A 12,238-nucleotide genomic window follows, 5' to 3' on the forward strand; every position below is an offset into this window, starting at 1 on the left:
TACACCAGAGGCAGGATGCAATCAAAATGTTCACTACACAGTAACAACACTGATGTTACCAATGACAGTGTCACTAAAGCAGAGTTACTAAACAATGGTGTACCTTCATTTATGATGCACATGATTTCAGAGATCGCGCATCTATACAGCTCATATGCCCGTTTATAGAGGCCACCTGGGTCGGCCCCCTGGCACGCTCTGGTGGGCCACCAAAGATACAATATTATTTAAGCAGCAGCCTATTCTGCAACCTGTATTATTGTTGCCCAGTCAAAGCGTTCAGTGCTATGCATAACCTGTACTTCATAGTATCTTGCTTGTACCATGCTCTATAAAGTACTACATTCATAAACTGTGTTTGTTCTTTCTATAGAAACTTGATGAAGAAAACAGGTTTACATTTCCTCTGTGTGTTAGTGTCAGTGCTCAGTTACCCAACAAACATCTCAATGAAAGAAATACTCCAAAGTGTCATAGCTCAACAGCAAGCTTTCATGGAACAACAGCAACCTCTCACCACTGCTCTCAGTCAAGTGGTATCTGCTTGTTTGCAGCAGGTTACTCTCCCATCAGTGCAACCATCACCCGTTCTGGCATATGATGAATCAGCTGAATATTGGGACTCTATGAGAACAGTTACACCAACATTTCCAGGTTTTCATAAGGGCCATGGAAACCTGCTTTCACTGAACATTTGTCAACTGTTGTGCCTACTTGCACCATTGCGAGAACCGGCCAGCTAATTATTTGATGAAATGAGCAAGCTTCTCTCAACATATTACTGTGGCAAAACACATGTCGTTGTGGCCTGTGTAAAATTTTACCATTGTCAGAAGAATTACATGGGTTGAACTGTCATCATATATTGGTTACTACTACCCATCATGAATCATACACTGATCACATGATGCATGATGTTATTATTCATCTGGTCCCAGATACCAAAGTTCACAAAAATGCACTTCAGTGTGAGAATCTGAAGCTTATGGATGTGCTCAGTATGGCACAGTCCTTTTAAGTGCCATGGACTGCAAGCAATCAGATTGCTGCGTGGATGGAGATATCAGAAGTTGTTTAGTCAACTCCTGTTTGGCATGCTGCAAGCATTCAGGATGACAGTAATGCCGTTGCAGCAGTACAACCTTTGAGTCAGTGCTGCATGGGGCATCATCCGTTATGGTCACAGCAGCAACAGGTCACGTCACAAGCACGGCCACATGCCCCCCTTCCGTCTTGTCCATACTGCTTCATCCAACATGAGCGTGAGGTGTGTCCTAAGCAAAGGGCTGTTTACAACAAGTGTCACAACAAAGGCTACACTACATTGGGGTGTAACTGCTGCTGAAATGTGGTGGACACAGTAGTACCATTGGACATAAACTGTATCTCTACAATGACTGTGTCCCTGAACAAATTGTTTAGTGACTTGCAAATGTTTAATAAAATTCTAAAAATGAAAATGGACATAGGAGCTGCAATGACTTTAGTAAACACACAAACATGTGTGGACTTGGGGTCCCCTCCCCTCACACAGGCTTCATAGAAATTAGTTAGCTACAATAAACAGCAGATTCCGATCCTATGTCAGTTCTCTGCTACCGTCTCTTACAAATATGTTGTTCACCCTCTCACCTTCCTTGTTGTGAATCATTCCCATACCACAGACCTTTTGGGTTAGATGCGTGTAACAGTTTTGGTTCCCTCATGGACAATGAGTTAAATATAGTGTCTGATCAAGTTCTGCGTAGCTCGGTTGGGCTACTGGTTTTCAGGTCCACATTACCATGAAAGAGTCCACCCGCCCTCATTTTTTTTTTTTTTTTTTTTAGGAGCATCAGGTGTCTATCACATTGCATGACTCTCTCAAGCACGAATTAGGCCATCTGATGTCACTCAATGTCATTTGGCCTATTCCTTCCAGCAATGGGTTACATCACTGGTCATCATTAAGATGCCGACAGGTAAGCTTCGACTCCAGTGTCACGATTAATGCACAGTCCACAATAGATACATACCCTTTGCCCCATCCTGACAAACTGCTCAAAAAATTATCAGGTGGCCACTATTTTTCCAAGCTTGATTTGTCAGAATCATACCTCCAGCTCCCCTTACATGAGGCCTCTAGACACGTTCTAACTGCCAATACACCTTTCTGCATATACCAATGTCAAAGCTTGCCTTTTGGCGTCACTAGCAAGCCTGCTACTTTTCAGTGTTTTATAGAACAGCATACATCTCCAATTGTTGATGCAGCCAACCTCCATTAAGGAACTGTAGGCATTTCTAGGTAAAGTTGCATACTAGCACAAGTTTTTGATGGACACATCCACTGTTGCTCAGTCCCTGCAATGACTTTTGCATAAAAAATGTGGCTTTTTTCTGGTCCCCAGCTTGTGACCGGGTGTTCACTTTGCTTAAATTGAAGCTTCAATCTGCCCCCTGTCTGGCCGCTTTTCAGCTGGGCCAACATCTCGTGTTGGCTACAGATCCCTCTCAGCAGGGTCTTGGCATAATGTTGGTGCACAAATACGTGGACAGGTCTGAACGACCTATTGCTTACATTTCTAAGACTTTAACTCCCACTCAGCACCAGTATTCTCAGATTAAAAAGGAGGCTTTAGAAATTGTATTCAACCTCAAAAAATTTCACATCTTCTTGTTTCATTCTAAGTTCCATTTAATCACAGATCACAAGCCATTGGTTGCTCTTTTTAATGCTTCAGTTTCTGTGCCAGACAATCCATCACATCGTTTAGAGCGCTTGGCGCTCTTTCTCTCCCATTATCATTATCAGATACATTACAACAGCACAACACACCAACACCAATGCCACATCTCGCCTTCCAGTCGGGCCAGAACCAGTGTTCAATCAGGATGAGTTGCTTGGTTTTTATATAGATACTGAGAACCAGAATGTTCTCGCATCACTCATGCTACAATAGCATCAGCCATCACTGCAGATGTTGTACTTAGTCAGTTCTTCTCTTTTGTGCTGCATGGTTGGCCAGAAGAGACCCCCAGGCAGTATCTCTGATCCCTTGCATAATCACTTCTCCCTCCAGCACTGGCTTTCTGTGTCTGATGGGGTTCTTTTGTTAGCTACAGAAGAGACTGCTCCTCAGGTTGTGATTCCCACTTCCATATGCCATAATGTGCTGTGGTTCTACATGTCTGTCATTGGGGGATCTTTCACATCAAAACTTTGGCCCACCAGCGTACCTATTGTCCAGGCATAGATGGGGACATTACATGGCTTATTGGTTGCACTCACTGTGTTCAGCAACAAGTGGCCCCACAGGCATCATTCCCCCCCTGGCCAATGCCACAGTGCCCGTGGGAGCATCTACATGTTGATTTTGCTGGGGTCTTCCTAAATCAGTACTGGCTCATTGTAGTGGATGTTGTTCCAAGATTCCCTATGGGGCACATTGTCTGTCCATGTCACAGCAGCCAGTATTTCTGCCCTGTCTAAGATTTTTGCAATTGAGGGACTTCCATCTACTGGATTGGCCCCGGGTGCGCTCTGGTCAGCTGCCAAAGAAATAGTGTCTGTTGCTACCTGTGGCTTAACATGTATGAGCAGTCCATATTGGCTTGCCTTCCACATATTCATTTATAAAAAATTTTGTGACTAAAGCTTTATCGCTTGATATTTATTTTATACATGACTGCCAATTGGAAAGTTTAATTTCTGATGAAGGCACTCATAGAAGTGCTGAAACAAGGTCAAAAGACTTAATTTTTGTGACCGAGGACTGTAATTATTTTTGTGACCGAGGACTGTAATTGCTTTAACTTTATTTATAAATGGTTGCTGACCATGCAGCCATGTTTAAAACTTACAGCACTGCTCTTGCTACACCTCGCTCCATGAAGGACATGTCAAGCAGACATGCAACCTCAAATTCAGCACTGCAATTGTAAAATCACCCAATGTCATGGTAGCATCCCCATCTCCTCCTCCAGCTGTGCAACAAGCCACCAAACTTTCACCTCCCGGTGCGAAGTCACCTCCTACACAACCGCTTGTCTGGAAAGGATAAAAGGAATACTTCCACACAGACTTTTTATGTACCTCTGGGCAAAAGACATCTGAGTCTTCCTCTGCCAACCAGAAAGGCTCCAAGAAATCAAACAGAGGCAAACGGTCTTCTCCTTTAATGGTGTCGCCACATGATACCCTCACCCGGCCGACCTCTGTGTCACTGGTGTGCACTGCCAGCAATTATTCTGCCCTGGACTCTGCAGATTGACAGAGGGAAAATGCCAACGCCTCTGTAGATCTCATGGAGCAGTATCCTCCAGCCTCTGCACCCTGTAGCAGTGAGTCTGCAAAGGCTGGCACTTGGCAACTGCCAAGGTGACATCCCTTCATTTTTTTTCCTCCTCCTCATTCCTCATCATGACTCTCCTCCAATGGTATGTTCGCAGCCTTAGGTCCAACAAAGAGGAATTTTAGCTGCACTTGGAACTGCAGCATACACTAGTTCCTGCCTCCAGGAAACAAAATTGTATCCTCATGACTATTTTGACCTCACACATTTCTTACCGGACCATTTTGATCTCCCCAAGGATGGCATTCCAACTCTGGGGGGGGAGGGGGGTGGGGGCACATAATCCATCTTACTGACTATCCAGCTTATAGTGGAGGAGATGGTGTGGGGGGTGCATCATGATCCATTTCACTGACTACCCAGCTGCAAGTTGTTGTGGTCCACATTTTCCTTCCTGACTTGATCTTTTCCCTTTGTACTGTTTATATCCCTCCATTATTTGGTATCACCAGAGAAGACTTCCTCCAGCTTATTGGACAACTCCCTCATCCCTTTCTGCTGCTCAGTAACTTCAATGTGCACCATCTCCTTTGGGGGTTCTCCCAGAACCTGTGCAAGAGTTGCCTTCTTGGCTGACCTTCTCAATCAACTTAACCTCATTTGTCTTAACACGGGAGAAGCCACGTTCCTTTCAGATTACACACACACACCTATTCCCATTTGGACACTTCCTTCTGCACTGCTCAGCTTGCCTGTCATCTTGAGTGGTCTGTTCTCTCTGACATGTACTCGAGTGACCATTACTCATGTGCTATCAGTTTGCTGACTCCTATCCCACCTACATGCACACCCAAATGGCAGCTTTCTAAGGATGACTGCAGGCTTTACTCCTCATTGGTGACCTTCGAGAAGCAACATTCCCCAGTTGTGATGATCAGGTAGAACATCTTACAAATGTTGTCTTTACTACCACAGAACATTCCATTCCTTGCACTCCCTCTTTACTGCACCATGTCTCTGTCTCTTCATGGACTAAGTGTGTTGAGATGTAATTCATGCATATAGATGTGCTTTCTGCATTTTTAATCATCATCCTATGAAGGTCAACTACATTTGTTTTTAACAGTTGTGTGCACAGTGCCATCACATTCTTCAGGATAGCAAAAATCTAGCTGGATTTCATTTAAGTTTTTTTATCACCTGCTATCTTCAAAATCCTGGGCTGTTATTTTGCAGAGATTTTGAGCTCCACCCACCTTGCCTTCCTCCATCAGAAATGAGTGGAGGAGGCTCAGGCGATACCCTTCTCTTCTCAGAATTGTCAGTGCTACAACAATACCTTTACTATGAGGCAGTTAGACCATGCTCTCATTCATTCTGATCCTCCACCCCAGGGACGGACAATGTTCATATTATTAAGTTGCAGAATCTTTCTCTTGGGGGCAATCCTATGTACAATCGCATCTGGGCAGAGGGCATGTTTCCCAGATGCTGGCATGAAGCCACTGTCATACCCACACCTAAGAGCATTAAGGGAAAACACCTTCTTTCCAGTAGCCATCCCATTTCTCTCACCAGCTCTGTTTGAAAGGTGATGGAATGTATGATTCTTGTCCGACTGGTATGGTGGCTTGAGTCTCACAATTTATTAACCACTGCACAGTGTGGATTTCAAGCACGCCGTACTGCAGTTGACAATCTCATCACTTTGTCAGCCCATGTCATGAATGGTTTTTCTGCAGAAATACCAGATTGTGGCTGTGTTTTCAATTTGGAGAAAGCCTACAACACCTGGTGGATAACTGGTATCCTCCATACTCTCTACATGTGGGGCTTTCAAGGCTGCATGCTGTGTTTCCTTCAGGAATTTTTAAAAGACAGAGTTTTCAAGGTATATATGGATCCTACCTTGTCAAACACCTTTAGCCAGGAAAACAGTATGCCTCAGGGTTTCCTCCTGAGCATTGTCCTATTAACCCTATTATGGCCTATCTCCTGTTGGGCATCTCCGGCTCCCTTTCTGTTGACAATTTTTCCACTTCTTGCAGTTCTCCATTGACCTGGCTCCTTGATCAGTGTCTTCAGTGTTGTCTCAGTTGTTTCTGCTTGTGGAGCATCAACAATAGCTTTCACTTTTCCACAGACAAAACAGTTTGTGTGAATTTATGGCAGTGCAATTGGTTTCTTCTACCGTCTTTACATCTTGAGCCTGTTGCTCTTCCTATCGCTGAAACTATGAAATTTCTGGGACTCATGCTTGATAGGAAACTTTCTTGGTCCTTCCATAAGTCTTACCTGGCTGCCCACTGTAAGCAGCCCTTCAATGTCCTATGTGTCCTCAGTGGTAACTCCTGAGGAGTGTATCGGACCACCTTCCTCCATTTGTACTGGTCCCTTGTCCGTTTGAAACTAGACTATGGTCTTTTGTTTATGCATCTGCATGTCCATCCATCTTACACTGTCTCAATACAATCCACCATTGTGGTAACCATTTGGCCACTGGTGCCTTTTACATTAGCCTGGTTGAGAGTCTGAATGCAGAAGCTGCCGAACTACCGCTGTCATGCCACCATGATTTTCCTCTCAGTAGATACACATGATGTTTTCCTGCCATGCCTGGCCACCCATCCTATGCCTCCTTCTTTGATGACTCCTTTGATTGCCAGTATTGGTCACGTCCCTCTTCTCTGTTACCTCCTGGAGTTCGCTTTCAGCTATTGCTCTGACCGCTTAACTACATGCTACCTGCCACTTTCCCAGTGGGTGTAAACCCTTCACAAACTTGGCTATGTGCAGCGGCCTGTGTTTACCTTGGACTTCATTTGCTTCCTAAGGACACTACTCCAGCCTTACTCCAGCCTCAGTCTATTGTCATAAGTTTTTCAACCTTCACACAGAGCTTCGCAGTAGTGCCTTTGTGTATACTGATGGCTCTCAGACTGACCACGATGTCAGATGTGCCTCCATCACAGGCACCAATGATTTTCAGTATCATCTTCCAAAACACTTCCCAGTATTTACAGTGGAGCTATTTTTCCCTGTATCAGGCGACACAGTACATCTGGTGACACAGGCTTCTCAGTTGTGTCATCCCCTCCAATTCTCAGTGCCCTCCAGAGCCTCTGCATGCTGTACACCATCCATCCCTTAGTGTAGCTGGTTCAGGAAAGCTTTCACTTGCTCACTCATTATGGAGCCACTGTGATATTTGTGTGGGTCCCCAGTCACATCAGTCTGATGGCAAACAAGTCTGCTGATGTACCTTGGTCTGCTAGTTCTTCCATTCCCTTCAATGATCTCTGTTGATGTCTGACAGCAGGTGGTGCCACTCTGACATCGCAACTGTTCTCCCCCTCATGGGAACAAGCTCCAGGGAATTAAACCTCTCCCAGTGGCTTTGACAACCTCCTCTCAGCCCCCTTGTCACAAAGATATCATTTTAGTTAGGTTGCACGTTGGGCACAATCTTTTTAGTCATCGCTATTTGTTAAATGGTGATCCGCCATTACTTTGTGCTCATTGCCTCCAACCTTTGACAGTTTGCCATTTCCTTATGGAATGCCCTTTTTTTAACCACTTACATTCTCATTTATGTTTGCCATCTGAGTTATCGGCAGTTTTTGGTGAATGAGGAGCAGGCTTTCAATTGCGTTTAATTTTTATCCATTGTACCAATTTGGCAAAGGACATTCAACCTTCAGTTCAGGACCTCCATTGTCTCTATGGAATATTGTATGGAGCTTACTCCAAGTCCCTGTTTTTAGCTGTCTTTCTTTCCATTGGTTGGGCTTAAAGTGTAGTTGTTTTTAACTCCTTTTTTGCTTTGATGTTCTACGATCCTGACATGGGTGGATATGACCCTAGTTGTTTTTGCGCCCTAAAACAAAACAAACAAACCATCATATTCAACCATTCATTTGTCAAAAGGTCCATACCGGAAGACTGGAAAGTTACACAAGTCACATCAATATCGAAGAATGGAAATAGGAGTAATCCACTGAATTATAGACCCATATCGCTAATGATTATTTCCAAAGGATTTTGGAACATATATTGTGTTCAAACATTATGAATTATCTTGATTAAAGTGATTTATTGACATACAGCCAACATTAATTCAGAAAATGTCATACTTTTGAAGCACAATCAGCCATTAACACCCATGAAGTAATGAGAGCTGTCAACAGGGGATGTCAAATTAATTCCATATTTTTAGATTTCCAAAAGGCTTTCTACATTGTTCCTCACAAGCGACTTCTAATCAAATTGTGTGGCTATAGAGTATCATTTCAGTAGCGCAACTGAACCTGTTATTTTGTGTCAGAAAGGTCACTGTTCATTGTAAAGGCCAGAAAGTCCTAGAGTAAAACAGCTGTAAATCTGGGGTTCTCCAAGGAAGTGTTATACGTCCTCTGCTGTTACTGATCTATATAAATGATTTAGGAGACAATATGAGCAGCCCTCTTAGATTGTGTGCAGATGATGCTGTCATTGATTGTCTTTTAAAGTCATCGGATGATCAAAACCAACTGTAAAGTGACTTAGACAAAAGTATGGTGCAAAAGTGGAAATTGACTCCAAAAAATTGAAAAGTATGAAGTCATTCACAAGAGCACAAAAAGGAATCCACTACATTTCAGTTACACAATATAAATTATACAAATTCAAAGGCTGTTAATTCAGCTATATGCTTAGGGACAACAACTACAAATAACTTAAAACTGGAGTGATCACATAGATAATGTTGTGGGGGAAAGCAAACCAAGGACTGTGACTTATTGGCAGAACACACCACCTTCTTCTGGAATATTGCTGTGTTGTGTGGGATCTGCACCAGATATCATTGATGGAAGATTCAAAAAAGTTCAAAGAAGCACAGCTCATTTTGTATTAGCTAGAAATAAGGGAGAAAGTGTTTCACATATGATATGTAAACTGGGGTAGCAATCATTAAAATAAAGGCTTTTTTGCTGCACCAGGATCTTCACATGTAATTTCAATCACCAACTTTCTCCTCAGAGGGTCAAAACATTTTGTTGGCACCCACTTACATAGGGAGAAATGATCATCATCATCATAAAATAAGAGAATCAGAGCTCACATGGAAAGATTTGCTTGTTCATTTTTCCCATGTGCTATTCGAGGGGGAACAGTTGAGAAACAGCTCGAAGGTGGTTCAATGAACCCTGTGCCAGGCACTTAATTGTGAATTACAGGGTAATCGTGCAGCTGTAGAATGTAATTCTTTGCTGTACTCCAACAAATAAGAAAAAACCAAGTAGACAACCTAATGGAAGGCAAGTCGATGATGTTAAAAAATCTGGAGGAGCTACAGATTGGACATCTGAGGACCATAATGTACAGAAAAGTCTAGAATAGTGCTTTGTCCAGCTGTGGCTCATGGCTGTGATTTCATCATGTTATATATACATGTCAGTATCTACCTGATAGTATCGCATTCTCGTCGCACCATCCAACAGCACGAGCGGTGCACCTCCGAAGCCGGAGCAGGCGTCGCGCCCCTGCTCTCCCCCCACACACAGCTGGTCATTGGTGACAGGCAGCTTGGAACTGTAGATCTGCCGGCACTGGTCCAGTGCTACAATGGGCAGCTCCAACTGCTGCTGCCTCGCTGGTGTCCCTGCAGCACAGCCACCGGCTTTAGTCTCTCATCTGGAAACACAGCACTACTTCATACAGTCTATTGAAAATCACTATAAGGTGAGGGGAAGGTGGCCACAGGCCTACACTTGTACGAGGGTTGTTTTTTAAGTAAGGGCCGTTCGCGCGTGTAGTCCCGTAGTTCGCGCGGACGCCGCAACAAGCCACCGCTCCACTTGCCGGCAGCCTTCCCGTTCACACTGATGCAAGTTGCAGCTCTGTAGCTGACATGTATGCATCGCTGTGCTACTTTATAATGTTTACAATTATTGAATCGCCCACCGCATGTGAGATACAGTCAGTGATACGTTTATTGACTGCGAGAAGCCTATCAGCTGCAGAAATTCATCGTCAGTTAACAGAAGTTTATGGCTTGAATGCAATGAGTGAAGGTAAAGTGAATCAATGGGTTAGAAAGTTTAAAAACGGCCATCAAAACGTCCATGACGAAGAACGCTCAGGCCGGCCCTCTGTGATCACTGATGATTTGGTGGCTGCAGTTGAAACAAAGATTCGTGAGGACAGAAGATTCACAATTTCCACTCTTTCTTTGGAATTTCCACAAGTTTCAAGGTCGGTTTTGTACAAAATTGTCTGAAAACCTAAACTTTAAGAAACTGTGTTCTCGGTGGGTACCCCGACTCCTCACAGAGGACCACAAAGGGAAGAGATTTGCCACTTCACTGGACTTTTTGATCCATTGCGAGGAAGAAAGGGATGACATGTTGAGTCAAACTGTCACTGGAGATGAAACATGGGTATCCCATATCACTCCTGAAAGCAAGCGACAATCGATGGAATGGTGACACACAACCTCACCTGTCAAGGTCAAAGCCAAACAGACGCTGTCAAAGCGCAAGATTATGGCAACTGTGCTCTGGGACCAGCACGGTGTTTTGCTAGTGGACTTTATGCCACAAGGAATGACAATCAACTCAGATGCCTACTGTGCAACTCTAAAGAAGTTCCGCAGAGCAATTCAAAACAAAAGGCGTGGCATGCTGACAAAAGGAGTTTTGCTCCTGCACGATAATGCTAGGCCTCACACCTCTCAAAAGACTCGGTATTTGATTGATTCTTTTGGCTGGGAAGTTTTGGACCATGCACCATACAGCACCGACCTTGCTCCTAGCAATTTTCACCTTTTCCGGTACCTGAAACACCATCTTGGCGGGCAGCGCTTCAATGACGACGATGAAGTGAAAGCGGCTGTGAACTCTTGGCTGTCGGAGCAGGCGGCCGAATTCTTTGAAGAGGGAATTAAAAACTTAAATAAACAAGGCAACTATGTAGAAAAATAGGTAAAAGTGTTTAGAATCAGAAAATAAAAGTTTTTTTACAAAAGTATTTGTATCTTTTTTTAAAAATAAAAACGGCCCTTACTTAAAAAACAACCCTCGTAAAATGTCTCACACAGCTCTTTCATAGGAAAAGTGTGAACTCATTTGGCTACTGGTCATTGTATTGTGATGAAGTCCCCTAATCAACTAGTTAATTAAATAAAGATATTCTGTTAAATACTTGTTTTTGAGTTTAGCTTACTATGAAATTGAAAAATAGATGATAAACAGTTCAGACAAGAAGAAAATAGAAGCTTCTGAAATGCAGTGCTACAGGAGAATGCTGAAGAGTATGTGTGTCAATTGGATAACTAATGAGAATGTTCTGAATCATATTGAGGGTGAAAAAGAAATTTATGGCACAACTTGACTAAAGAAAGGGATCAGTTAATTGGACACATCCTGAGGCATCAAAGAATCATCTAAATATCCCTGTAATAGACCTAGAAGCAAGACCTGTCCAATACATCCTCCTGCTGCCTCCTACTCCAGTCCAGTCACAGGCATCACCTATCCCATCAAAGACAGGGTTACCTGTGAAACCAGTCATGTGATCTACAAGCTAAGATGTAACCAATTTGCTGCATTCTGTGTGGGCATGGCTACCAACAAGCTGTTTGTCCACATGAATGGCCACCGACAAATTGTGGCCGGCAATGATCTGCACTTCAGTAAGTACTTCACAATCTGTGCCATCAAGATCCTCCCTGCCAACACAAGCTTTTCTGGATTGCACAGGTGGGCATTCTCCCTGAAATGTATCCTATGTTCTCGTAATCCTTATGTCCTCAGCCTTCATTAGTCATTGTCCTTCACCCACTTGTTCCCTTCCCTGCTCCCACTCCAGCACTACACAGCCTTCTATTTCACCAACACCCCCACTGTCTTTTTACTTCTCTGCTTTTTCCATTGCCCTCTGTCTAACTTCCCAACTGCACCTAGCTACCAACCCTCTCCTCACCT

The 12,238-nt window shown here is 43.6% G+C and overlaps 1 protein-coding gene across 1 annotated transcript in view; it reads right to left on the reverse strand.

The window, feature by feature from the left end:
* The window catches only part of LOC124716985 (chymotrypsin-like protease CTRL-1), a 143,118-nt gene that overhangs the window by 26,553 nt on the left and 104,327 nt on the right, over nt 1-12,238 (reverse strand). The window contains exon 7 of the mRNA XM_047243588.1: nt 9,719-9,915. Within this exon, the coding sequence (XP_047099544.1) occupies nt 9,719-9,915 (197 nt within the window). The remainder of the gene's footprint in view (nt 1-9,718; nt 9,916-12,238) is intronic.

This window comes from Schistocerca piceifrons, chromosome 9, assembly GCF_021461385.2.
Source record: "Schistocerca piceifrons isolate TAMUIC-IGC-003096 chromosome 9, iqSchPice1.1, whole genome shotgun sequence".
NCBI classification, from domain to species: domain Eukaryota; kingdom Metazoa; phylum Arthropoda; class Insecta; order Orthoptera; family Acrididae; genus Schistocerca; species Schistocerca piceifrons.